At 38.2% G+C, this 27,415-nt stretch overlaps 1 protein-coding gene across 3 annotated transcripts in view; it reads left to right on the top strand.

Annotated features, from left to right (window-relative positions):
- TRPC6 (transient receptor potential cation channel, subfamily C, member 6) overlaps positions 1-27,415 on the top strand; it is a 49,844-nt gene that overhangs the window by 9,575 nt on the left and 12,854 nt on the right. Inside the window, exons 3-11 of one of the 3 annotated variants that reach the window (XM_014544576.1) lie at positions 4,190-4,375; positions 6,616-6,780; positions 12,452-12,668; positions 16,053-16,286; positions 18,459-18,723; positions 20,027-20,222; positions 21,238-21,441; positions 23,316-23,390; positions 26,595-26,653. In XM_014544576.1, the coding sequence (XP_014400062.1) occupies positions 4,190-4,375; positions 6,616-6,780; positions 12,452-12,668; positions 16,053-16,286; positions 18,459-18,723; positions 20,027-20,222; positions 21,238-21,441; positions 23,316-23,390; positions 26,595-26,645 (1,593 nt within the window). In that variant the 3' untranslated portion in view covers positions 26,646-26,653. Of the gene's footprint in view, positions 1-4,189; positions 4,376-6,615; positions 6,781-12,451; positions 12,669-16,052; positions 16,287-18,458; positions 18,724-20,026; positions 20,223-21,237; positions 21,442-23,315; positions 23,391-26,594; positions 26,654-27,415 lie in introns of those variants that run through there. The other 2 variants (XM_005872209.2, XM_014544575.1) reach the window with 2 other exon arrangements.

Genomic DNA, 27,415 nt, shown 5'->3' with positions numbered 1-27,415 from the left:
GAGAGAGAGAGAGAGAGAGAGAGAGAGAGAAAGAGAGAGAGAAATGGATGAGAGAAACACATGATCAGTTGCCTCCTGCACAGGCCCCTACCGCGGCCAGGGATGGAACCCACAAGTGAGTCACGTGCCCTTGACCCAGAATCGAATCCACAACCCTCAGTCCGCAGGCCCATGCCCCAACCACTGAGCCAAACTGGCCAGAGCTTTCTCTTTTCTTTAGATTAGTGTAACTTTTATACCTCTCACCTCTCACAAACCCACCCAGTGGGTTTCATAATAAATGCTTGCTAATCTTCACATCTGCTGTAACAGAGCTCAATGATCAATGTGACATTCAGTGACAGTTATTCTGAATAATGAGAAAGATCCAACATTGCATGTGGTCCCAAGAAGCATGGCTGGCTAATAGATAATAATATTCTGTACTTACCTTAATGTTCAAGTACATAGTGTCATTTTACAAAACACCTGTCTTAGTAAGACTGTGGCATCTGTCCCACAACTGGTGCCTAGAATATTTGTTAAAGAACCCATGAAGATGCTGCCCGGGAATCTCAACATGCTTTTATATTTGTCAGCACAACTTTGTGACAAGGGAATGAGAACACCTGAATATTGTTTATGAAATAATGAAAACAATAATCCTATATAATAAAAGCCTAATATGCTAAGTGTCCAGTCCACCAGTAGGTCGTTCAACCAATCAAAATGTAATATGCTAATGATATGCTAAGGCTGCTCAACCGCTCGCTATGATGTGCACTGACCACCAGGGGGCAGACAGTTGACTGGTAGGTTAGTTTGCTGCTGGGGTCCGGCCGATTGGGACTGAGCGAGATGGGCCAGACATGCCTTGGAGCCTTCCTGCGGTCCCTCCTCGGCTGGCCCCAGCCCCGATAGTGCACTGGTGGGGTCCCTTGGCCTGACCTGTGCTCTCTCACAGTCCAGGACCTTTCAGGGGATGTGGGAGAGCTGGTTTCGGCCTGATTCTGCAGGCCAGGCCGAGGGACTCCACTGGTGCACGAATCTGTGCACCAGGTCTCTAGTAATCCTAATAATAACCAGGAAGTTGGCATTCATATTTGGAATAATCTTCCTAGCAACCCTGAAAGTGGGTACTTGTATTATCCTCATTTTACACTTGAGAATTTTGAGGCTTTAAGGGATTAAGTCATTTGCCCAAAGCCATGCAGCTAGTTTCAAAGTGGTTGCTGTTAGTTTCAAACCCAGGTCTGCCCTTCTTCAAAGCCCGGACAGTTCATCAGTGAGAATTAAGGCATGCCCTTTCCCTGTTAATATCTATCAAGCAAACTTCAATCTTTATACAAAAAGAAGAGCCAGACATTAAAATTACAGACCTTAACATCTCTTCTACTGTGTAATATGCAACTAAGATGACCCTTTGAAAAGATAATTTTACCAGGGACGTTTTTATGTCTTATAATCTCTTAAACTCAGCTCTGTTAGCCCATTATCAGTCATCTTTTTTCAACTCAAAGGTTAACAGGCGAGCACCCACTTTTGATTCATAGTGTGTGGTGCGGGTATGTGACCCAAAGACCTGACCCAGAATTAAATCAAACAGCCAGCTTCCCTTTTCTTTTCAAGGAACCAAATTCCCCGCTGCATCTGCTAATGAACTGCTGCCAGCATTTCCTTCTGAGTGAGTTTTCACGTCAATTTGTGAGACCTTAAAATATGAAAACATTTGTAAATGGATCCCCAAGGTGAAAGAAAAAGCATAGATTTCTAAAAGCAGAGTCTTATTTTTTTATTGTTTTAAAATGGAGTTTTGTTCCCCCCCTTGAGAATATGTGTTGAGAATCAGCAGCAACTTGGAAACAAGGTGTGAAACAGCGCAAAGCTCCTGCGCTTTACTTTTTGTCCATGTGGATTCTGTCAAAAGCGTCACCCACAGGCGATGGGTCATACTCTCTTTTTATTTATTTTATTTTATTGATTTTACAGAGAGGAATGGAGAGGGATAGAGAGTTAGAAACTTTGATGAGAGAGAAACATTTATCAGCTTCCTCCTGCCTGTCCCCTACTGGGGATCGAGCCTGCAACCGAGGTACATCCCCTTGACCAGAATCGAACCCAGGACCCTTCAGTCTTCAGGCCGACGCTCTATCCACTGAGCCAAACCGGCCAGCGCTCATACTCTTTTTAAATGTCTAATTTCACCATGAGCCTTCTTAGGATTTTACAGTGGCCTGATTTCCACGACTACACCTTTGCCTTTGAAATGACTATGGCTACACCCACACTGAGCTCTGCATAGAGGAGAGGTTAGGTGCATTAGATTTTGTCGGAGTTCCATGGGCTCTTAACAAATGTCAGGAAATGGCCTGTTTTCAGATCTTGCCTTTGATGATATAAAATAAAAATTTTGTTTCATGGGATGCTTGCTACATGCTCATCACCATGTGATGAACTTTGCGTGTGTGATCTCTTTAACACTTAATTTGACTAAACCTCAGTTTTCTCATCAGTAAAATGAGAGTACCTGCCTCATAGAGTGGTTTTAAGATCATGTGGCTGAAAAACAGAAGACCTGGGATATGATTAAAGGGATATTTATCTCTGAAGTCCAGGTTTCTAATTAGAATCTAGTGAATGAATATGTACATCTGCATGTCCACATGTCAGTGTCTGGCCCCACGACCCTAACTGACTATTCCATGGAAAGGGTAAAGCTGTTTCCATGTACCTCTGTTTATACTATCTGACCAGATACCTTTTTAGAACTGGCTGAAACCATTCTCAGCTAAGAGATAATTTGTTTTATCCATTTGCTTTTATATAAACTGTCTGCACCTGCAGTTAGCGATGTGTAGCCTGTTTATAAGTTACTAAACTGAAAGGTCACTTGGCATGGTTTGCAGAGAGGAGCCCTAGTAGGTGTTTCCCAAATGCCCAGTATCAGCTCTTTTCCTATAGACTTCCCCAAAATATCACTTATTGACTGACGCCCAGAGGCAGTCATATTTTCCAACATATTTCTCTCTTGATCTTTCCAAGGGATCCTTTCATTCCAAAGCATATTGGTGGCTTCAGGATGGGGGAGACAGCTACCTTTGAATCTGCAGAGCTGGCTTTAAGGGGGACACTGCCACGGAAACTGTGTAAACTCAAGGGACCTTAGGTTTTTCATGTGGAAAATGGGAGTAGTGTTTGCCCTGCCTGTCTCCCAGTTCTTCAAGATGAAAATAGAAAGCAATATACAAAGAAGAGATAAAGTAACATAATTCCTAAAGGCAAAGAATTGGGGGCCAAACAGCATTCGGTTGTAAGCCTGATTTTGACACTTAGTGGCTGCAGGGTAGTTGGACACATTATTTAACATAACAGAGGATGAGACTGAAGATTAAATGTGATAATATAATCCTCTCACAGTGCAACAAGCTCTAGCTAGTAGGTTTCTTGATTAACATTGGGCTATAAATGGTCTTATTTCAATATAATAGAAGAGAGAGGAAGGAAATATTAGAAAAGACCCGAATGAACATGTGAATTCATGCTGTATATGTTTGACAGGCATTTTGGTGTTTAAATAAGATCTGCATTCTCTAAATCTTGCCAGCATAATACTAGGGCATCAGTGATAAATGACAATGAAAGCATTCTCATTAAACTTTCTTTTCCCCAATTTGTAGACTTTATGTTAGACTTGCCTTCTGACCCTGTGTTTGGCACATAAAGTTCCTCAATAACTATTTATTAAATATGTAAGTGACATGTGTTTGCTTTTCTCCGGAATCGCTCCCAAGTCCTGTTCCTCAAGTGAAACAACACAGTTTACAAAGTCTTCCAAAGACCTGTCAAGTGTCTGTTATGTGCCTCACTGATGAAGTTATGAACATAAGAGATATGATGTATGCAAAGTAGTGGGAAAAGTTGCATATTTTTTATTTCTCCTGAATCAGCCGGTGTTTTTGATAACTTTGATTGTGCTTTAGACACATTTCCTTTTTTAGGAGCTGAAGAAAATCTTTATGGTGCTAAGATATTTCAGAGATCACTCAGCAGAACAGCAACGAAACAGTGTTAAAAGAACAGTAAACTGAAAACAGTTTTCTCTTTGTTTTCTCCACAAACCAAGTGACTGATAGATTCCACCGAATATCATAGCAAAAGATGCTACTTCTACATTATTGTTTTCTGCTGTTGTTTGTTTTGTCTTTCCTAGAATGACTACAAAAAACTGTCGATGCAGTGCAAAGATTTTGTTGTTGGACTCCTTGATCTGTGCAGAAACACCGAAGAAGTAGAGGCCATTCTGAACGGGGATGTTGAAATACACCACAGTGGCAGAGACCACAGTCGTCCAAATCTCAGCCGTTTGAAACTTGCCATTAAATATGAAGTAAAAAAAGTAAGGTCGGGCATGAAGCCTATTTACATTATTTCCGTTTGTATTGGTGCTAAACAAGGATGAAGGGTTGGTTGGCATCGTTCAATTGAGCTGGGTTTTGGCAGATTCTCTAATGAATCCTAAGAGTCTGTTTATGAGACACCTAACCTACCCTGAACGACAGTCTTTAAAAATCTAGGCTTCCTTATGGGTGATTCCACTTTCCTGTACTTCACTAATGACATAACCATGACTTTCATGTGCCCAGATCACAAGGCATCATTATTTAACCCAATTCCAGTTCTCGTTTGTTGTTATATTCCCCTTCCTTCTTGAGTACATTTGAATCTCCTCCAACTGTATCTTTATTTGTGGAATATGTTCACTCCCTGTTTTTATGTGGTTTACCCCCCCCAAAAAATTCTTGACTGCTTTCTTAGGTTATGTGTCATATCTTTTAAAAAAAGTTTTTAAAGCTAAGTTGCATAATAAGTGTAATACATGCTTATGGTAAGTTTTCAAATAGCATAGATGTATCCCCTTTCTAGCTTCTTAATTCGTATAGAAAGTAGTGAATCAACATTTAATTTCTCTCCACAAATCTATATCTTAGACATCTCCACATATCAGTAAATAAACATCCACTTTACCATTTCAAAGGTTGCATTGTTCTATCATTCTGTTCATGTAATCAGTTTATTATTTAAGGGTGTTTATTATTTTCTTTAGGCTGGTTATTGTTCTTACAGGATGCCACAGAAAACATACTTGTTTATGTAGCTTGCTTACATGCATGAGTCTTATTCATGAACAAAATTCCCAGGTGTGTAATTATGGCAAATTTTTATTTTTTAATTGCAAAACATTTGTTAAGTTTCCCTTCAGAAAATATGCACCGTTGACACGGGCCAACAGCATATGACAGGGCTTATTTCTTCCTCTCATATTGGTTATTATTAAACGTTACCATTCTGAGAAGATAAACATCATATCTTGTTTTATCTTTGAGGCTAACCATCCTTAGGAATCAATCATAGTTCCTCTAAATAACCTGTCCTTTATCTAACATTTTAATATTCTTTACCGATTTTTTATTTAAGGTTGTTGCTTTTTGTATATTAATAATGGTGCCCTCTGTCCTATGTAAAGATCATTTTTAAAAATAAATATGTGAAGTAAATTCATAGACACAGATAACAGGATGGTGGCTACCAGAAGGAAGGGGTGGGGAGTGGATGAAGAGGATAAAGGAGGTCAAATGCAGTATACACATGATGTATTGGAGAATTTACATCTGAAACTTATACAATGTTATTAACTAATGCTACCCCAATAAATTTAATTTACTAAATTTAATGTGAGAATTAAAAAATCTAAAAAATAAGCTTTTTTTAATTGAAAGAGTTTATGACACAGAAATAGAATAGGCAGTCCATAAACTGACCTGTTTATGTAAATGAGAATTTAGTATAAAATAAGTTTAGTGTTTTAGGCCAATATATGAAAGAAGGTATACTTTTTTAAAAAAAAGTATTTAAACATCTGGACTAGCAGGGTCTTTCCATTGTTCCTTCTAGTTGAAAAAACCATCTGTATATATATAAAAGCCTAAGCGACTATCTGACTGGCTGACTGGTAGCTATGATGCACAATGACCACCAGGGAGCAGACACTCTGACTGGTAGCTATGACATGCACTGACCATGAGGGGGCAGATGTGCAATGCAGGAGCTGCTGAGCTGTGGTGACTTGGCAGCTGCGGTTCTTGGGTGACGCACCTGGAACCAGAGAGGAGGGAGTCTGATTCCAGTGTGTGTCACCTGAGAACCACCCTCTCATAATCTGGGACCCTTTGGGGGATGTCAGAGAGCTGGTTTCAGCCTGATGTCCGCAGGGCAGGCCGAGGAACCCCACCTGTGCACGAATCCGTGCACCGGTCCTCTAGTATAATTATAAACATCCCTTGTGTAAAACATTGATGGATCTTTTCACAATATTAAATTTCAAAAAAATTTTATGCTTTGAAAGAAAGCCCATTTGTTATGAAGGGAATGTTTGATAAATTGGAATCTCCTAATTTGTCTAATACATATTAGAACATCCTGCCATCTTGCTTGCTGTCAACTAGATGCTTTATGTTTGTTCCTTAATTCTAACAATATTTTTCATGGGAAAGAACAGAACAAGATATTAGAACAAAAGAAAATAGTTTATGCTGAACTTTAATCAAGCTGTTAAATGTTTTGTCACTTTCCTGCTAGTTTGTAGCCCATCCAAATTGTCAGCAGCAGCTCCTCTCCATATGGTATGAGAACCTGTCCGGCTTGAGGCAGCAGACGATGGCGGTCAAGTTCCTCGTGGTCCTTGCTGTTGCCGTGGGACTGCCCTTCCTGGCTCTCATTTATTGGTTTGCTCCATGCAGCAAGGTATGTCTGTGAAACCCGGACCTCGTTGTTTCCTAGGAGCATGTCTAGTTGAACATCTCAGAGGCGGTTGTGCATGGAAAATTCCCTTCCCAAATGAGCATTTTAGGAAGGTCATAGTTGGGCTTAAGTAATCTTACTGTTTTTTGATGTTGAAAAAATAACATATATTAGCTAGGAAATAGAAAAAGAAATGCAAAGAAGGGAACATTCACCTGTAATAGCATCACTGTCAATGTGCCAAAGAAAGCCTCAGTTACTATGGCAGTATATCGTCCTGTCTATGCATATCTTTTTATAGTTTTAAATGCGGCTACATTGAGCAGGTATTTCACATAACATTATAAAAGATAAACATGTTTCCTCTCTTTATTTTTCCTCTGGAAAATTTGACATGAATTTTTTTTCCTATTTATTTTAGCTAATATGACCCTTTACTTAATAGTCATTTAAATAAAGGACTATCATATTTTAAAAACACACTAATATAATGTAGATGCAGTGAAGAATATTTATTTTAGGGACAGCCTGGATAACCTTTTTTTTTTTTTTTTTTTTTTTTTTTTTAAGCCAAATCTATTTGCCCAGGCTTTGCTGAAAATATGTTCAGATGGATCTGGCCTTTCATTGGTGACAGAACAAGCTTGAAAAATATTCAGATGTTTGAATTCTGTTAACAGGCACAGACATTTGTCTGTCCTGCGTTGCCAGCTATCATATTTTTCATGCTTTGGAGGCCGCATTTCTGGAACTGTTTAAGTTACAACTCCGACAGACTGAAATAATTCTACAGCTACATGGCAACATGTCTGCGGGGCCATCTATTTATGTGCTCTGCAGTAATGTCAGCTGAATCACATGCTGGTCTGAAACAGCAGCATGACTCACTTTCAAACATTTGTAAATGCGGGGGTGCACACCAGTACCACCACTACCAACATATTGTTTTATTACTTAGTCACATGTGGGGTGCTTTCGCCTAAAAGGGACTTTTCTCAGCAGCTTTTGGTAGAAACCTGATGCAAAGCCTTTTCCTTTTTAAATATGATGTGAACTTCATAATTACCTCTGGTGATGACGATAGGAACTGCTGATAGATTTTATGAGTGTAAAATCTATCGCCCTTACAATACATAAGGCCCTAAATTTATCTCTAAAATATAAAGGTTGAAAAGAATGAGATTTACTAGCATTAGGAATTTATAGCAGATTTTCTTCTAGAAAGTTATAATATTTTGTCTTCCCTCTTTCATAGGAATACAGATTGCACTTCGAAAAAACATCTAAATCATCCTTAGTAGAACAAAGGTCATATCAATGTATACAGTCTCTGTTCTGCTTCTAGTCACATTTCAGAGATTGAAGATGAATTTAAAGGGGAGGAGTTTCTGAATTATATATTCTGAGATCAGTTGAATTATAATAACTTTTCTAAGCTGAATAATTGTCCTTCCCCCTATCCAGTGAGTTCAGAAGCGTAATGTGTTCCAGAGAGTTTGGTGTTTTGACAGCGAATATCTTTGGCAGTCCTTAGAGTGACACATTACCTACATTTTGATTGAATCCTAATTAACCTTATTTCCTTCACTATTTCTTCTTCCCTGGCCATGTTTCTGTCTGGCATCTGTTTTCCATCCTCGTTTATGAACACTGAGGCAAATAATCAAATTAAAAGGACACTGTCAAGGTATTTTCTTCTCATATTAAAACCTCTTTTACTGACTGTTCTTTAGCCTTTGAAGCATGATGGTAAAATCCATTTTACAATTTTTCCATTTAGCAATGAGCATAAACATTATTTGCAGGTTGCAGAATTGATTTTTTATGGGGGAAGATTGCTTAAGCTACATGATGCTTTTATTTAAAGTACTATTTTCCAGTACATCCAGGCAAGTTCAGCCAGAGCGTCCTGTAGGCCTGTGCACCTTGACAGAGTCCCATTTCTGTTTGAAGTTGTTTTTCTTTTTTTAGATTGGCTCTCTTCTCCTTCCAGAAACTTTTTTTTTTTGGTCCTTACTTATTCTGTTTTTCCACTATAATCTAAATATCAATGGCTTTATGCTCATTACCATAAAAATAGGTCATGCTGTCCTTTAAAATTGTTTTAGTTTAAGTTGGTGTCAACCTTTTCTATTCCTATTGGTATTCGGTAGTTAGGTGTTTGGTCATCAATAAATACTTGAAAAGAGTATGATCTATAATATTTAAAAGCAGGTATTTGTTTCAGTGCTTCCACTCAATAATTTTCCAGGTACATCAGTTGTTTACCTCATGCATTGATGAGTCCCTTACTTTACAGGTTTTTTTTCCCCCCAGAAATTTGTTTACATCTCAGGAGATACAAATGACAAATTTTACTAAAATGGAAAAATCACTTAAACTCCTAAAGTCCATGAAATGGTACCAAAATCTGCCTAAGTTTAAAGAAAAACACAACTCTCAGTGATTTTGTTGGCGGTGGGAAAACAGCACCAGATGTTAACCAGCAACTTCCAAGACAAATTAAAACAAAAAGGTTTATTTAGAAAGAAATGGGCTCAGAAAACAAGTTAGAACAAGGAGAGAGAGAGAGAGAGAGAGAGAGAGAGAGAGAGAGAGAGAGAGGAACCCTGGGGGAAGAAGAGGGTGGGGAAAGGCAGAGGCATGCTGCATAGAGAGAGCCTCCCTGGGTCCTCCGTCCTGAGGGCTTTCCTCTGAGGTCCCAGGGGAAGAGCTCAATGACGCCTTCATCAGCTTTCCTGGTGCGTCTCCTCAGGGCATGGTCTCCGCTGATTCACTAGTCAGTGCCACTGGTCCTGGTGTCTGCCAGGGTGTCACTCCCCCTGCTTTTGCTGCTTCTCTGCCCTGAAGCTGAAATACAGCTGAGGCCTAGATGTCATCTCCAGGAGTCAGTGCTTAAGGAAGTGGTCCTGCAGGGCTTGTAGTTTTGCCCTGTGGCTAGGCCCCTGGAGCGCTCTGCACCTGGCCCATCCTTCCTGCCCTGCTCATGCCATCTAACTGCCGGCTACAATTTGTAATAGGAAATGGAGGATATGAATATCCAAATGCATCATTTTAGTTTCCTGCCAACCAATTTTTAGTTTTTTTATTTGTTTTCTTTTTTTCTTTGAACTAGAACGTTTAATAAACAGCAAAAACACCTGGTTTGATTCTCCTCTCTCCCTTCTGAATAAAATAAAGGTGTAATGTTACATAAAGGCCAGTAACTCAATGAAGAAGGTAGGCCAGCCAGGTCAGGGGTGAGGCACAGACCAGACACCCTGCCCTGAATAAGTGAACATTGACTGGGTGTGTCCAGGACAGCAAAACTCCGGTTCCAGTGTTCATTCAGAATGTGGCCCACTCTAACATAGCTTTATTCTCAACTCTGTTCCACACTCCAGCCTTTTCTCTTCTCCTTCTCCTTTGCTTTCTCCTTCTTCTATTTTAATTTGTGCTCTCTTGTGTTTGGGATAACTACATTTTGAAGGGTACCTCTGATTCTTTCTGGAACAAGGCAGAATATAAATACATATGCCATGGGTTTCACTACTAACAGTCAGTGCCCCATCCCAGTTTTCCACAGCAGAGAAATAAATTGAAAATTTTTAAAAATTGGTTTAAGATTTATAATAGCTTTTTTCCAAGAGGAACTTATTAAATCTTGTGCTACATTTTTATTTGCTATAATAGGTGATTAAAATAAATCACATGTAAAACACTGTAGAATTAAAATGAAGCACATGGTACACCATGAAAAAAGAAATTAAAAACACATTTATATTCATTTGTTAACAGTCTATATTTTTTAAAAACATAGCTAAGGACAACACAACAGAAAATGAAATCCACTTTGTTTCCCATGTGTTTTAACCTGCCCTCATTTGATTTGATTATTTGAGAGTTCTATTTAAAAAAAAAAAAATACTCTGAGTCAAATAATGAGCATTTTTATGGAAGTATGGTTTTCAGAGATAATTTTCATAGCAGATTTTCACAAAGTGACTTTGGATTGGCTCTACAATATATCTAGCTAGATGGATCCATTGGTTTAAAACTATAGAAAGATATAGACACAGACATACACACACACATATGCACACACTCTCATGCAAATATCCTGATGTCTGTCAAATGTCTGGTCTGGCCTAAATTCAAGAGACAAGGAACTGAACTATATGATTTATTTAGCCTTAACTTTTAAGATTTTGAAAACTATATATTAAAAAAAAACTTACAGAAACAGAGTACATTGATTTCATTTCTTCCATACAGCATTTAGCTATTTAAAGTCTTTTTAAAATTTTTCAACTTTTTTTTTCCAACTACATATTATATTAGTTTCAGGTGTATAGCATAGTGGTTAGACATTTATATAACTTACAAAGTGATCCCTCTAATAAGTCTAGTACCACCTGGCACCATACATATTATTGACTTAAAAAGAACCTTTTTTGTTTTCTCTAAGAATTTACATGTACTTATATATATATTTGAATGATAAAATAAGAAATTACTTTGCAAACCAAATTAACTTTGAAACAAGAATGCCTGAGTTCAAATTCCAGCTCTACCATTTAGGAGTTGTGAGACCTTTAAGTACATTTCTGGATCTCACTTCTTCAGTTGTTTTTTAATCAGTAAAATAGGTATTTTGGTAATACCTACCTCTTTGAATTGTAATGATTATATGAGTTAACAGAGTAAAGCACTTAATACAGTACTTGGCACATAATAAATACTGGCTGTGTTGTTGGTATTAACTTGGGAATTTTTCTGTAATGATAAACTCATTTGAAAGGCTGTTGAAAGCTATGGGCTGCACACACATACTGAGTTTTGCTGCCCATGTCAGGGGATGCATAGAGCTCCCTGAGACACATCCCGGCCACGTACCACCCTCTGCCCCAGCTAGAGTTTGTGCATCTCAGATGGAAATGAATCCTGTACTGTAGAGGCACGAGAGCTTTTATTGTTTCCATATCTCATAGGAAGAATTTGATTTTCACATAATTTAGGAAATTCACTTATTGCCACTTAGCTAATGAAGGAATGAAACTGGAACTTGAACCTAAAATATGGGGCTTTTACCCCAGCATCATTCCAGGACAGTGTCCCAGCACATTATGGGAACTGCCCTGCCGTCCTCTCCTCACTTAGAAGTTCTTTTCCTGGTACTCATGACTTCTACTCCATTTACAACATCACCAAAATAGCAACATCACGTGAGGCCCGATTGTACCCACGTTGGTGAAATGTATGTAAGGACAACATTGCAAAGTAGACTCCGCGTGATATTTTTAATGCTGCTTCCTCAACACTTCATGCCCACTAAATTAATTTGCTATTTATGAATAATAATGATACTATGCTCTGCCTTTTGTCATTATTATATTTAAAAATATTATTTTATCAGTGCTATATCATGTTTTAAGAATTTACATATTATTTAATAGAAAAGTTCACTTATTTAATTATCCACCCAGACCATCAACATACCAGTATGTAGATGAGGAATGTGACCAAAGTTTTATAGCAGCATAAAGAATTATTCCCTCATTAGTTTTATAAATATACACCATCGCCTAAGGGGAACATTGGAGTACACAGGTGGTTATTCTTATGTATATCCATGTGTGTTTTGCAAAATGTACAAAACAAAGCTAAGATTTTCTTTTGGTGTGTGTTATGGCAGATGGGGAAGATATTGCGTGGACCATTCATGAAGTTCGTAGCACACGCAGCCTCCTTCACCATTTTTCTGGGTCTGCTAGTTATGAATGCAGCTGACAGATTTGAAGGCACCAAACTCCTTCCTAATGAAACCAGCACAGATAATGCAAAACAGCTGTTCAGAATGAAAACATCCTGCTTCTCATGGATGGAGTTGCTCATCATATCCTGGGTAATAGGTAAAGGCTGAGTTTCCGTCATCATTTATTTTTGCAGCCTTAGCAGTTGGACTGAATGACACTGATTCCTTCACACATCAGTCATACAAATATATGCAACATGACCCAATGCACCCCACACCATGATTTTCTTCGTGTTTTTAAAGCAGAGTTAATTTGGGTTCATTATCAGTGTCATAGTCTTCTCACATGCCCCCCAAGACCCCCAGGAAGAAAATAAATAGGATAGTATTAATCAAACCCTATCAGTGATGAAAAACCACTACTCATATTTTGGGAGAGCTGTGACATAAAGCTTAAAAACAACCACATGATTTTACATTGAGATTTAATAGGAACTCAAGCTAATAGGCACTTATTTTTGCATTTTTGGAACATTACATACCAGAGACTGTTTTGATATTTTATTTTATTTGTTGATTATTTTTGCATTTTTGGAACATTACATACCAGAGACTGGATATTTTATTTTATTTGTTGATTTTTTTTTGAGAGAGAGATCAATTTGTTGTTCCACTTATTGATGCATTCATTGGTTGATTCTGGTTTGTGCCCTGACTGGGAATCAAACCCTCAACCTTGGTGTATCAGGATGGTGCTCTAACCAACTGAGCCACCCAGCCAGGTTTCAAAGCTCTTTATATACATCAAATCACAAAGTCTTTCTGCCTCCGCTTTCTAATCTATAGCATAATAATACATCTACCTTACAGCATTATATTATCTTTAGAGCTCCCAGGTGGTAAGTGAAACAGAGGGAATGCAGTGTTAACAGCCACAGTATGTGTCAATCAATCATACATATGACTTGTCATTAATATAATGCAAATGGGAATGATATTTCAATTGGATATTTATGAATGAACATATTAAGTGCCTTTGTTAGGTAGTGAGGATACTGAGGTGAATGAGACGCAGTCCTTGCACTGAAGTCTGGGAGCAGGTCAATGAATAAACCTGCCTCTGTGGAGAAGATTTAATGAGCACACAGGTGTTTTGTTTTATTTTATTTTAAGAAATGTAAAGCGAGGGAGCAGGCTTTTTCTCTACTGCCCTAGAGGCAGAATGGGCACCAGCCACTCCACACAGAGGAGATACTTCCTGCACATTCAACGGTGGGATGAGCAGCCTTCAGAATAGTAAGCACCTCATCTCCAGACAAGTTCAAGCAAGGCTTGGTCCCCACAGAGAAGTAGGTTTCAAATTATGCTTGGCAGCTCCCGGGGCCTCGCCGGGCACATAAGACAGGGAATCTTTCTTCAGGTGGAATAGTTCACTGTGTTTTTTTTTAAGCTTTAGCAATATATTTTTACTAATTCTTTCTTCAGGTGGAATAGTTCACTGTGTTTTTTTTTTAAGCTTTAGCAATATATTTTTACCAATAATTCTGAGAGAGAGAAAGAAAAAGAGAGAGAGAGAAGATGGGAAAATGGGAGGAAGGAGGGGAAGCTTTGAAAACAACTAGACCACATGAGTTTAAATGTCCCATTAATCCCTATGCTTCAGTTCTCCCTTGTCTCCTATTAAGGAGGCTGGCAGGAACCCAAGGACCACAAAAGGAAAGCTGCCTTCAGATTTTCTCATCCCTGTGCATAGTTTTGGGGTTGAGGGAGGAGGTGTGTGTGTGGTTAAGTGTATACATGCAATATATTCTGTTTTAAATTTGATCCACTAAAATATGTATGAATTTAATTCTAGTCACCTCTTAATGTGGAAAAAATGCAAAATAAAGTAATGAAGTTATCTTCTCATCAAAGCACATACTCCGTGATGCACTGAATTCTAGTTTAAAGAAAAGCACATAGTAAATTGTTAGCAGGCAGAGACCACACACATGGCAGGTTCTTGGTTAGAGGTTCATGACAAACAGGAGAATATGGGGCAGGTGGTTGCTGAGAGGAAGAGGAGATTAACTTCAACTAGGGGACTATGAAAGCCTTCTTGATGGAGGCAGGTTTGACTGGTTATTGGAATCCAAAGATTATATTCCTCCACAGGGCTCTAGGAGGAAACAGGACATCAGAGAGTAGGGTATCTTAAAGGTAAGAGGAGTAAAGTCCCTCCTTTTTAATAAAGCAAGATTCTTCAAATTAAGGAAGAAAATATGTACTAATCATAGAAATTTAAAAATAGTAAGTGCTCAATAAATTTTACTTGTTTTTCCCCCCAAGTGCCAGACACAATAACATGAAGTTCACATGAGTTGTTTATCTCATAACAATTCTATGAATTAGGTGCAAACTACTATCATACCCATTTTACAGATTGAGTTTTATAAAGTTTAAGTAACTTGCCAAAGATTACAGGGCTAATAAGTGGAGGGACAAGGTCAAATCTATGGAGATTTGATCCCAAAACCTATGTTCCTAAGTACTACACTAAATTTTAGAGAGAGTGTGCAATATTATTAATAATTCCACCAGCAAGAGACCACTTTTATGAATAAGATCCTGAGTTCCTTTTAGTCTTTTATTGTGCTTGCTTTAAACATAAAGTCCTGGAATATATAGCATATTTTACTTTTTTACTTAACATGTTTAAATGCTTATGACAAACATTTTCCACCGTCTTAGTCCAGGTCTTCCAAGAAGGAGGTGCAAAGACAGGATTAAATATATGACAGGTTTTTTTAAGGGAGATTGAAATTCTATGAAGGGAGATTTCATGTGGGAGAAAATGGGGAGGAAGCTGAGGAAAGGGGCAAGGGCTGTCAGACTGGGATGTGAGCCTGGTTCTGAGGGAGGGAGAGAGGGAAGGGAAGTTGGGAAGAAGCATCCTAGATCTCCATGCAGTCAAAGGGAAGTTCAGTAAGGTTGTCAGGAAATCCTTGAGCCAAAATCAGCCATCGGGGTAGTCCCATGTCTCCCAAAAATGGCTGCTCTCACTCTCTGGCTGGGAGCAGCCCCTGGAAAGCATCGTTGTGGGGCCAAAATGGCAGTAGATTTCAGAATGCAGTCGCTGAGGCCCAGGGCCAATTAAATTCTTGGTCTGTGAGGTCTATGAGGTACATTCTCATGGTCACTACCCCATGGCAATGAAAATATTGGCATCATATCAAATGGCTGTGTGTGTGTGTCTTGGTTATAAAGAATACTACAGTAAACATCTTCTTAATATATTTTATGTATAGTGTTAATGGATCAAATAATGGTTTTTTTTAAAGCATCTTGATGAACTTTGTCAAGTTGCTTTCAGATAAGGCTCTGATATTGCTGGACTGTGCGATTTGGGGAGACATGGGAATTATGGGTGAATGGTTGGTTTGAGGCCAAATGCTGAAGGGTTTTGAATATCAGGTTGAGGTCTTTCAAATTTATTTTGTTTTATTGAAGAGCATAGGCTGGAATGAAATTGAATTGATAATTTAACCCCTTTCCAATGCAGGCATGATATGGGCTGAATGTAAAGAAATTTGGACTCAAGGCCCCAAGGAATATTTGTTTGAGTTGTGGAATATGCTTGACTTTGGTATGTTAGCGATCTTTGCAGCATCATTCATTGCAAGATTCATGGCATTTTGGCACGCTTCCAAAGCTCAGAGCATCATTGATGCAAATGATACTTTGAAAGACTTAACAAAAGTCACATTGGGAGACAATGTGAAATACTACAATTTGGGTGAGTTTACAGTAAACAGTCAATATACGTTAATAAAAATGTAGAATTTTCTTCTAAAAGTACATGGCATTAGTAGTTTGGTTATTACCCATTCTCATTGAATTATTGGTTAGTTTCCAGCTTCTCCAGAGTGTCTATATCTGAAGAAGCATGTGTTTTGTCTCTTCCTTCTATTTTTCTTCTGGTTGGAAACATCTCTTAGTCACAGGAATGATTTCACTGATCTCTTGGATCAGTTGGCTAACTATCAGACTCCATTGAGAATGCTTGCCTTGTGTCTTAGATTTATTTTCTCCTTGTCTCTATTAAACACACTACTCCTTGTTTTTTTATGTCCGGTTTGTTTGTTTTTGTTTTGTTTTGTTTTCAGATTCCACATATAAGGGACATCATACAGTGTTTTTGTCTTTCTCTGTCTCACTTAGCATAATGTCCTCAAGGTCCATCCATGTTTCACATATGACAGGATTTCCTTCTTTCTCATGATTGAATAATATTTCATTGTGTGTATATCACATCTTCTTTTAACTATTCATCCATTGGTGGCACTTTGGTTGTCTCCCTATCTTGGCTGTAGTGAACAATGCTATAATGAACAATGGGAGCGCATAAAAACAAACAAACAAAAAAACCCCCAGTATACATTTGAGTACCATTTCCAATTAAGACATATAGATTATTTGAAAGCAAGGGAATTGTGGGAATCTCTGAAAGGGCCCTCAATAAATGACACTACTGTTTCCCACCCAGGCTTTGAACTAGTTGAGAAATAAAACAAAAGGTTAATATGGAGGTCAGATCATCACCTCTACTACTGATAAAGTTCAGGGTAGATGACATAGTTTTGAGTCCTTAATCCACGGGCTCAGCAATATTGAACCCCCAGAATTAGGCAGACATATCTTCAAATTTCCAAACAATAATGGTCAGGACAGTCCTCCCCTAAGAGGGGTATGGCAGCATGTGCCTGACCATGTGAGCTTCCTCCATGGAGGGCCAGAGGAGAATTCACAAGAAAAGGAGGACAGAGCTGAACCAGGTATGCTCAGTTATCCATCCCAAGTCAACAGTCTGGTAAGTCATTCCACCTCCCCAGGAGGAAAGTGACTCAGGATGGAAATAGGTTCAGTTATTTGCCTAGGGAAAATCCCTTCTTGTAGAAACATGGAGTGGGAAAAATAGACTTCCTCTGTATACTTATTTTAAACCCTCTGATAAGAAATCAGTTAACATATTCATTGATATCTCTACCAGTTATTGGCTATATCACATAAGGATTTATTTTTTATTATTAACTTGCAGTATTTCTTTTACCATTTAACTACGGCTTTTAATATACAGAATTTTATAAAGTTAAAGCGATCTATCTGTTTATATGTAGTACTTATATTCAAAGCACTATGTATATGTTCTCAAAAAGGAAACTAATCCACTTCTCAGCAAGTAAACAAAGACACATTTATAATAATATTCTTCCTTTTTATTACACATTGTTTTTGCATTTTTCTTATGATGCTTTCTTAATTGGGTTTTTGATGACCTAACATAGTAATATACAGTAATTATATCAGGTCATCAAAATTAATAAATGCATAATTGCTTATTTTTATGATGAAAATAGACTTGAGTGACCCATAAAATTACTTTAGTAAATTTAAATAACTACAAGTATTCCACAAGCCCCAAAACACATAATAGTGTTATTATAGTTTAAGATTAAATAATAAATGCTACCATTTATTTAATGTCAACTACTTTCTAAACATGGAATGTGTATGTTTTTGTATTGAATTCTCACAACAGATGAGAGCGATAGAAGTGGTATTATCTCATTTTCAAGGAAGGGAAAATAAAAACTAAGAGAAGTTAAATAATTTGTCCCAGGTTTCCTAGGCTATCTACTGGAATTTTTATATATACTGAGTTTGTAGTTTGAGCTCTTAACCATTATGCTATTCTCTTATGGAAAATTGCCAGCAAACCAACTAGGAGGGTAATTTGCTCAATAAATTCACAAGCTCAATTAGACCTGATGCTTAAAGAAGCCCTTTAAGAACAGAGAATTCCATTGGGAACTAGATTGCTAATGTAATTACATTCTTAACCAGAAAAAATTACTTAAGTAAACAGCTTAAAGAAACTCACCATAACTCGTGTCTTCTTTTTTCCTAGCCAGGATAAAGTGGGACCCCTCTGATCCTCAAATTATATCTGAAGGTCTTTATGCAATTGCTGTAGTTTTAAGTTTCTCCAGAATAGCTTATATCTTACCAGCAAATGAAAGCTTTGGACCTCTGCAGATATCACTTGGAAGAACAGTAAAAGACATCTTCAAGTTCATGGTCATCTTCATCATGGTGTTTGTGGCCTTCATGATTGGAATGTTCAACCTCTACTCCTACTACATTGGTGCAAAACAAAACGAAGCCTTTACAACGTATGTGATCTCTCTCAGATGTTTTGATGATGGTGATTACAGATGAAAGAAATATGAGCTTAAATGATTACAGATTTAATAAATCTTGTGTAAAACAAAACGAGACCTTCATGATGTATATGTTCTCAAATGTTTTGATGGTGAAGATTGCAGATTAAATGAATGTTGGCTTAACAGTGTTTGCATATGTTCATGGGACAAATAGTGCTTTGATTTTCCTCTTCAGCAAAATGAGATTTGTAAATGAGTTGAAAGAACTAAAAAATATAAGCACCTTCCTAATATAAAGTGATAATAGCTAACACTTTTAGAGCCAGGTACTGTACTATGATTTTATTATCTCCATTTCACAAAAAGAGGAAACTAAGGTTCAGAAAGTTAAATACCTTGCTGAATGTTGTTGCACAGCTGCCAGCATTTGGAAAAGCTGGGACGTAACCCCTTGTCCACTGACTTCAGCATCTGTGCTCTTAACTGCTGGGGTGCTGACTGTGAGCACAGCTGCTTTCCTAATTTAATTTGTCAGATCATATTGAGATCTGAATTATCAACAGTGACAAGAGTTTTGACTTATGTTCACCATAGACACAAATGTTAGTTTGTTTTTAATAAAGTATGTTTGGAATTGATTACACAAATATTAGGTTCTCAGTGTCACAATCAGAAGCATCAACTGGAGCATAACCTATTGTTATCCATATTTTTGTTAAGTGCGGTTTATCAGAGAAATGAACAAACAGGCTTAGCTTTGCTCAGTAATTATGCCTAAAGTATTGAAATACCTACCAAGACATGTCAGTGATTTTAATAACAGTGTATATCTGTAATAGTCTATGTTTATACTGTCATATTTTCCTTAAGACACATACTATTGTTATCTACTCTTTATTGCATATAAGTGGAAGTATAGATGAGCAGGAAACTTAAAAGGGCTCTAACAAATTGAACTGTTATTATTAAATAATACATTTAACACTTTCATTGCCTAAGCTATGGATTATTTAAATGTTAACATTTGTAGTTATGAAGTCATGTTAATAACATTTATTGAGTACTTATTATGTGCCAGATATTGTGCTGTATGCTTTGTATGCACAATATTATCTCATTCTTGCAACAATCCTGGAAATAAAAGTTATTGTTCCCATTTTATAGAAAAAACTGAGGTTTAGGGAAGTAAAGAGTTTTTTTCATGACTACCTAATAATTTGCAAAGACGTTAAGTTAACTCACTTTTATTATGGAACCACTGTTGGTTATTTATAGTGTTCATTATTTCCTTTCTCTATCTTTTTTCCCCCAGAGTCGAGGAGAGTTTTAAGACACTGTTCTGGGCTATATTTGGACTTTCTGAAGTGAAATCAGTAGTCATCAACTATAATCACAAGTTCATTGAAAACATCGGTTATGTTCTTTATGGCGTCTATAACGTTACAATGGTCATTGTTTTGCTAAACATGTTAATTGCAATGATCAACAGTTCATTCCAGGAGATTGAGGTATAATCTCTATACCTTTGTGTACTCTGTGCCTACATGTTTTAACTATTGTGTACTCTGTGCCTACATGTTTTAACTCAGCAATGGTGATGAAAATCCAGACTTCTTTCCCTCCTTTGTTCTTTTCCTGTTTTATATAATTGTTTGACCAGTAAGCTAGTCTTTGCTTCCAAATGTAACATCAGTGGATGTGTTGAGGGAGTAAGACATAAGGAGGAGAAATGCTGTCTGATTCTTCATTGTTAAAAAATTTAGAACTGCTATATCAGTTTTAATTTATATTTTATTCAAAAATGTATTGCTTATGAATACCACTGCTATCCATTCTTTTTGTATGTTTTTTTAAATCCTCACTCAAGTATATTTTTTCCATTGATTTTAGAAAGAGTGAAAAGGAGAGGGAGTGTAGAAAGAGAGAGAGAGAGAGAGAGAGAGAGAGAGAGAGAGAGAGGAACATAGATCTGAGAGAGGCACACCAATTGCTTGCCTCCTGCCCTGACCAAGTATGTGACCTTGACCGAGAATCAAACCCGGGACCCTTCAGTGTGTGGGCTGTCGCTCTAACCACCGGTATACTAGTACACAGGCCAGGGTCTCCAAATCTCTTTGAGTGAGGTTCATAATTGACCTTTTCTCAAATTTAGAATGATTATAAATTTTTATTACAGAAACCTCGACCTGTGAGTTAATCAAATAAGTCATTTGTTGCAGAATAAAAGAGTGACTAATTTTTATAGTGCTTTTTAGAATGTAGGAAAATACATTTATACATTCCAGTGTATTTATAAACACATGCAGATTTTGAGATCTGTAGTCCTGTTAGCCTGATAAAATTTTAGACATATTTAGGAGAGTGTGTGAGTAGAATCAACCCTTTGAAAAAGTCTTGGAGCAGTCTTTGGGGTCTGGGAGTGTTTGCAGGCGTCATTACTTTAGCGAGGCACACAGTGTTGGAGATATCCCAGTAAGTTTGTTTATGCATCTCCTTGCTGAACTGTCATGTGTCTTTGTATAGGATGATGCTGATGTGGAATGGAAGTTTGCAAGGGCCAAACTTTGGTTTTCCTACTTTGAGGAGGGAAGAACTCTTCCTGTTCCCTTCAACCTGGTGCCAAGTCCGAAGTCCCTGTTTTATCTCTTACTGAAGCTCAAGAAATGGATTTCTGAGCTGTTCCCGTGTCATAAAAAGGGTTTCCAGGAGGATACCGAGATGAACAAGGTAATTTGACTTGATAATTGTTTATTGTATTTTAAAATGCTGTGGCTATTTAATTTTTTGAAATATGTTTTGTTTATTTTTTTAGAGAGAGAGGAAGGGAGAGGGAGGGAGAGAGAGAGAGAGAGAGACATTGATTGGCTGCCTCCTTCACGCCCCCAACTGGGGATGGAGCACACAACCTGGGCATGTTCCCTGACTAGGAATCGAACCACTGACTGCCTGGTTCATGGGTTAATGCTCAACCAACTGAGCCACAATGGCCCAGGCAAATACTATGGCTGTTACAACTACTGTAAAAAGAAGCAGTCCATTATAAGATGCCCATTTATTCCTTATGTAGACAGTTAGCTCAGCATGGTCTTTTGGCTTATGTCTGTTTAACAGGAGCACATTGGACATGTCCTACTTAAAAGAATATAAGAAAATTTCATGAAATGTGACTAAAATAATGTAATACATTATTTGGAGCAGATACTGAAAGGGAGAGCTTTTCTGGGGCCCATTTTTGCACTTGTGGCCATTTGTCTCTCACCTCACTTTCAATTTATACAGCTAGGCAAAGCATCAGTAGCTGATTATGACTTGGGGGAATTTGACTCTTAAGTAACTTTTACATTGGAAAGTTCAGAAATCAACTGCTCACCTGCATTATGGGAGACTAGGCTTGCAGTAAGTAGTTGAGGAAAGAAAGATGTAAGGGTACTAATTGGAAACAAGAATCCCATGAGGCAATGCAATCTCAAGAAACCATAAAACAGGTATATTGCTTGGATGAAGGGCTAGGAGGATCACAGTATGTTCAGAAATGTTTAGAGCACATGTGGAATGTTGTATATAATTGTGTGTGTCGGTGCGGGGGGGTTACTCCACGCAAAACCCCCTGCTGGGTGCAGAACTGTACATCCGGGAGGACTAGAGGCATCCGGAGGAGGAGTACCTGGATGGGGACAGGTGTGGATAGGATGTCAGATGATGGGGAATTCAAGGAACTGGCTATTTCACTGGAAGAAGGAGGACTGAAGGGGAACATGAATATCTTTTGAATTCTCACTTTTGACTCGGAAGTACAATTGTTTTGTTTCTGTCCCTTCAAAAATAGGAAGAGAGGCAATACATGAAAGTTGCAAATAGTTCAATTTTAGGTCTATGTAAAAACAAACTTGTAACAAAATCTGCCCAAAAGGGTGGTGGGCTGTCTTATGAAGAAATAAGCCTCCTATCACTGAAAGTAATCAATATGCCGGACGGCCGACATTAGAATACATATAGGAGATCTTCCTACACTGGGTGGTCAATTAAGCCAAATGTGTAAAAGGTCCATGCAATTATAAGATTTTGTCATTGAATAAAAAGAAAACATTCTAATTCCTGCTCCATTTGCTACTTGGGGTTCTCAAGTGAATAATAAGCTCTCTGAGCTCTAGTTTTATTAACTGCACTATGGGAATAAAGGTTATATCTACATTACGAAGATCAAATCAAGTCAGTATGCAAAAGTGCTTTGAGAATGCCAAAGACCCTTTCAAATATCATTACTTTTACGATTATTTTGTGTTAGAATTTTGGAAAAATATGCCATTTATGCCATTTTTCCAGATGTATAACATAGAACTTTAGTGGGTTGAGTAGCAAAAACTTTCCTTACTTAATAACATTGTGATTAGAGCTGCGATCTGAGAGAATTCCATGTGCAAAGGACATGTCTAAGCACTTACCAAAGGGAAGACCCCAATAAGAGTATTTTTCTCCCATTGAAATCTGCTAGAGGGTTAGCCCAGACGGCCTTTAAAATGTGGAATAAAGAGTAAAATTGGCTTTGTAATCCCAAATGTACAGTTAGCAATTATGCTCATTTTATTATCTCTCTTTAAAAGAGAAATGAAGAAAAGAAATTTGAAATTTTGGGGAGTCATGAAGACCTTTCAAAATTATCACTTGACAGAAAACAGGTAAGATCACCTTTAAAAATATGAAGTCATGCATAGGCTTATCCTTTCAGAGAAAAGAATAAATGTTCAGAAGCAATTTTAAGAAACAGACATTAGACACATTGAAGAATTTCACAAGTTTAACAATGCCCAAAGAATCTGCTACCGAGAGCTGGAAATAAAGCTATGTTCAAATAATCAACAAAAGGAATGATGTGCTTATTTAAGATATATTAGACACATATTTCTTATGGATGATGGGATATAGGAATGATGTAAAGGAGGAGAAAGTAGAAACAGAGGAAGCCATCGGGGACTGAAGGAGATGGGATTAAACTAGCGGCAGCTCAGGTGGAGAGGATGCAGAGCCAGAAGAGCCTCCTCGTTTGTCAGTAATCCAGAAGCTGTCGAAAAAGGCACCATGAGAATTCAGTGGCTGTTGTTGATGGCACAGTTCACAGTGAGCAATGTGCCTCAGACATGCGCTCCTCAATTTGGAGTGGCAGAACCCCCAGTGATGGGAACATGTGCTTCCTTCTTGTAGCGTGCATATAGAGGTGCAAGAAATGCTTATTGATACAGGGAAATTATACATGAGTTAATTAGGGGAAGGTCAGTGTATCAGAAGGATTTGCATTCAGTTGGACGTAAAAAACCAAATCATGGTATTTTACAAGACAGTTGTTTTTCCCCCTCCCACTTAACTTTCCAGGGGTGGGTGCTACAGGGCTAGTGCTGGGTCTCAGTGATTTTTTTGGACTTTTTTGTGGTAGTGAGATGCAAGATGACAGTTTCACTTCCAGCCATCACACCCACTTTTAGACGTGAAGAAGGAATAAGGGCAGAGGAAAAGTGGGGCATGCCAGCTGACCGCCACCACTCTCAGAAGTGCTCCCAGCGATTCCTGTTGTTATATCTTATTAGCCAGCACTATGCTACAGAGTCACTCCAGGGGACACAAATGCCGAAGAGGGAGGCTTTTTTGTTTTGTTTATACACTATGTTTCCTCCGCCAACACAGTAAGAATATCCATAAGTATTGATATAGTGAAAACATTGAACTAAGCACTTAGAAGATTGGGATCTCATCACATCTCTGCCTTTTTAGCAATTCATTTAACTTCTATAAACTTCAGTTTCCTCATCTGTAAAATAGGGATGATCAAGTTATACAAACCCATCACACAAGACTGTTAGGGAGATTACAATGGTACTTTGTAAATTACAAACACTATGCAAGTGTAAAGTACTTGTCATAGAGAAGTGGCTCTTTTGGTTATTTGGGTATAAATAATTCAATAAATATTTTGCAAAACCAGGTCAGTGTAAGTTTGATTTTACAGTTTTCCTGTAAGAAACTATTTGTGCTAAAATTAAGATGAATACATGACACCCCAAATCATCAGACACATATGAGAAAAATTCAAGGGGAATCAAATGCCTTTGTTTATGATAGAAATTATAGTATCTCTCAAATCAAATGATATTATTTAGTATCTCCAAAAATCTAGAAAATTAAATTTTATTGTAATAACCTGAAAATACATTTTATATATATTTAAAGATGTGTATTTTTATTTTTTATTTATCTTCATTGTTGAAAGTACTATAGATGTCCCCTTTAATTTCCCCATTGACCCCTTCCATCCTGCTCCCACTGTCTCCCTAGACCTTCACCTCACTATTGTCTATATCCATGGGTTATGTCTATCTATAATAATAAAAGTGTAATATGTTAATTAGACCGGACATCTTTAGGGAACCATGGAGATGTGCCATTCATCCCTTCTCGCAGGAGAGAGCTGCTCCAAGTGTGGTCAGCTGACAGCCTTCAGTGCAGCCTCTTTGGGACCCCCTTCAGCATTCCCCCAGGGGCCATGCTCTTCCGGTCCTGGGCATCTGTGGTCATCACAGGACGCCTTTGGGAGCAGTCTAAGAACTGCGCTCCCTGTTGGGCTGGCTGACTTTCCCAGACAATCTGTTTACCTTCCCTCTTTCCCAGGGGAGCTGAGCCTCACAGTCTGGGAGCTTTTCTGTCTTCCCTGGCTCCCATTCCCCATTATCTCTCACAGGCATAATTCTAAAACATTTCACCCTTCCGATGTGGTCTCTAAGTTTGATTCCTGGGGGACCAAATCAACACAGTGTGTAATATATTTGCCCTTGCCATGTAAGCTTGTGATGAACTGAAGTTGAGGCACATTTTCCATAGCTTGCTTTTTTGTGATACATGAACAATACATCTTCCTGAGAAAATGTTTTTTTAAAGCAACTATGTATAGTTCCAAACATGTTTGCCTATTGTTGCTGAGTTGGACTCTGATATGTGCTGAGAAGATCTCTCATGGTTCTTTCTTCCTTACTCAGTTCACATGGCTGTTGCTTATTCTTTTTCATGAAGTCTCCATCTAAAACGACAGAGTTTGTATTTCACTCGGTTCTTTTTGAGTCCTTGAAGGTTAAGGTGGTTAGGTTGCTCAAACGCGCCCTTCACATCTGCTTCAGGTACACCATGGACATCAGTAAGATGAGCCCTATAAATACAGTCAAACCTCGTTTCTCGAACGTCTCCCATCTCAGATAATTCGGTTCTCCACCAAGTTGTTCACAGAAAAAATGTCTCAGTTGTGGACCAAAACTTCAGTTTTCAACCTGACAAACCTTTCATGCTGACACCTCAGCATGACAAAAAGCATCTCTCAGGCAACAAACAAAGGAGAGACTGCTTTTGTTGCAGTGAAATCCAATGATTAGCAAGATTTTAAAACATAAAGAGCGTTGATATTGCTAAGGGTGTGAAGTGCTCACAAAATAACAAACACAGGCAATTGAATAGGTAGAAAAACTATTGTTGATTGGATAAATGAAAAGCAGGTAGACAGTAATAGCATTTTGGAGGTAGTGATATACGGAAAATTGTTTAAGGCTAATAGGGGGTGGTTTTGATAAATTTAAGAAAAGAAGTGTTTATTTCTAGATTAAACAGTACATTAGACATGTACTATATAAAAGAAAGGTTAAAGCAGGAAATCATTTGAAGGTCTGGAATGGATTAATGCAATTTGCATTATTTCTAATGGGAAAAAAATGATTCGGTTTTCAAACAAATCACTTCTCCAACAGCCTTCCAGACTGAATTAAGTTCAAGAACCCAGATCTCACTGTATACTTTTTGAAACAAAGTAAGCAGACCTGTTAATTATTTTTGACCATATCCTCCTGAAGGTCACTGACGTCGGCGGTTGCTGGCATGAGGGTTTCAGATATGCATTCTGAAAGGATACCGTAAATTAAAAGCTGATTCCTGCCACACAATGTTGCATGTGTAACCTGAAATGCCAAGAAGCTTCTTGAATAGCTGCTGTGCTCTAGCTTCAGAGCAGATCACTTTCCAGTTGTCACTTTCAGGGTAGGTGTTTACACCTGTGCAGTCAGCAACATGGGGAAGACATGCAGGTGTTTACACTGTGTGCAGTCAGCAACATGGGGAAGACATGCAGGTGTTTACACTGTGTGCAGTCAGCAACATGGGGAAGACATGCAGGTGTTTACACTGTGTGCAGTCAGCAACATGGGGAAGACATGCAGGTGTTTACACTGTGTGCAGTCAGCAACATGGGGAAGACATGCAGGTGTTTACACTGTGTGCAGTCAGCAACATGGGGAAGACATGCAGGTGTTTACACTGTGTGCAGTCAGCAACATGGGGAAGACATGCAGGTGTTTACACTGTGTGCAGTCAGCAACATGGGGAAGACATGCAGGTGTTTACACTGTGTGCAGTCAGCAACATGGGGAAGACATGCAGGTGTTTACACTGTGTGCAGTCAGCAACATGGGGAAGACATGCAGGTGTTTACACTGTGTGCAGTCAGCAACATGGGGAAGACATGCAGGTGTTTACACTGTGTGCAGTCAGCAACATGGGGAAGACATGCAGGTGTTTACACTGTGTGCAGTCAGCAACATGGGGAAGACATGCAGGTGTTTACACTGTGTGCAGTCAGCAACATGGGGAAGACATGCAGGTGTTTACACCTGTGCAG

The sequence above is a fragment of the Myotis brandtii genome, unplaced genomic scaffold, assembly GCF_000412655.1.
Source record: "Myotis brandtii unplaced genomic scaffold, ASM41265v1 scaffold37, whole genome shotgun sequence".
Taxonomy (NCBI): Eukaryota; Metazoa; Chordata; class Mammalia; order Chiroptera; family Vespertilionidae; genus Myotis; species Myotis brandtii.
Note: the sequence above shows the minus strand (reverse complement) of the source record. Positions and strands in the feature narration are given on the sequence as shown.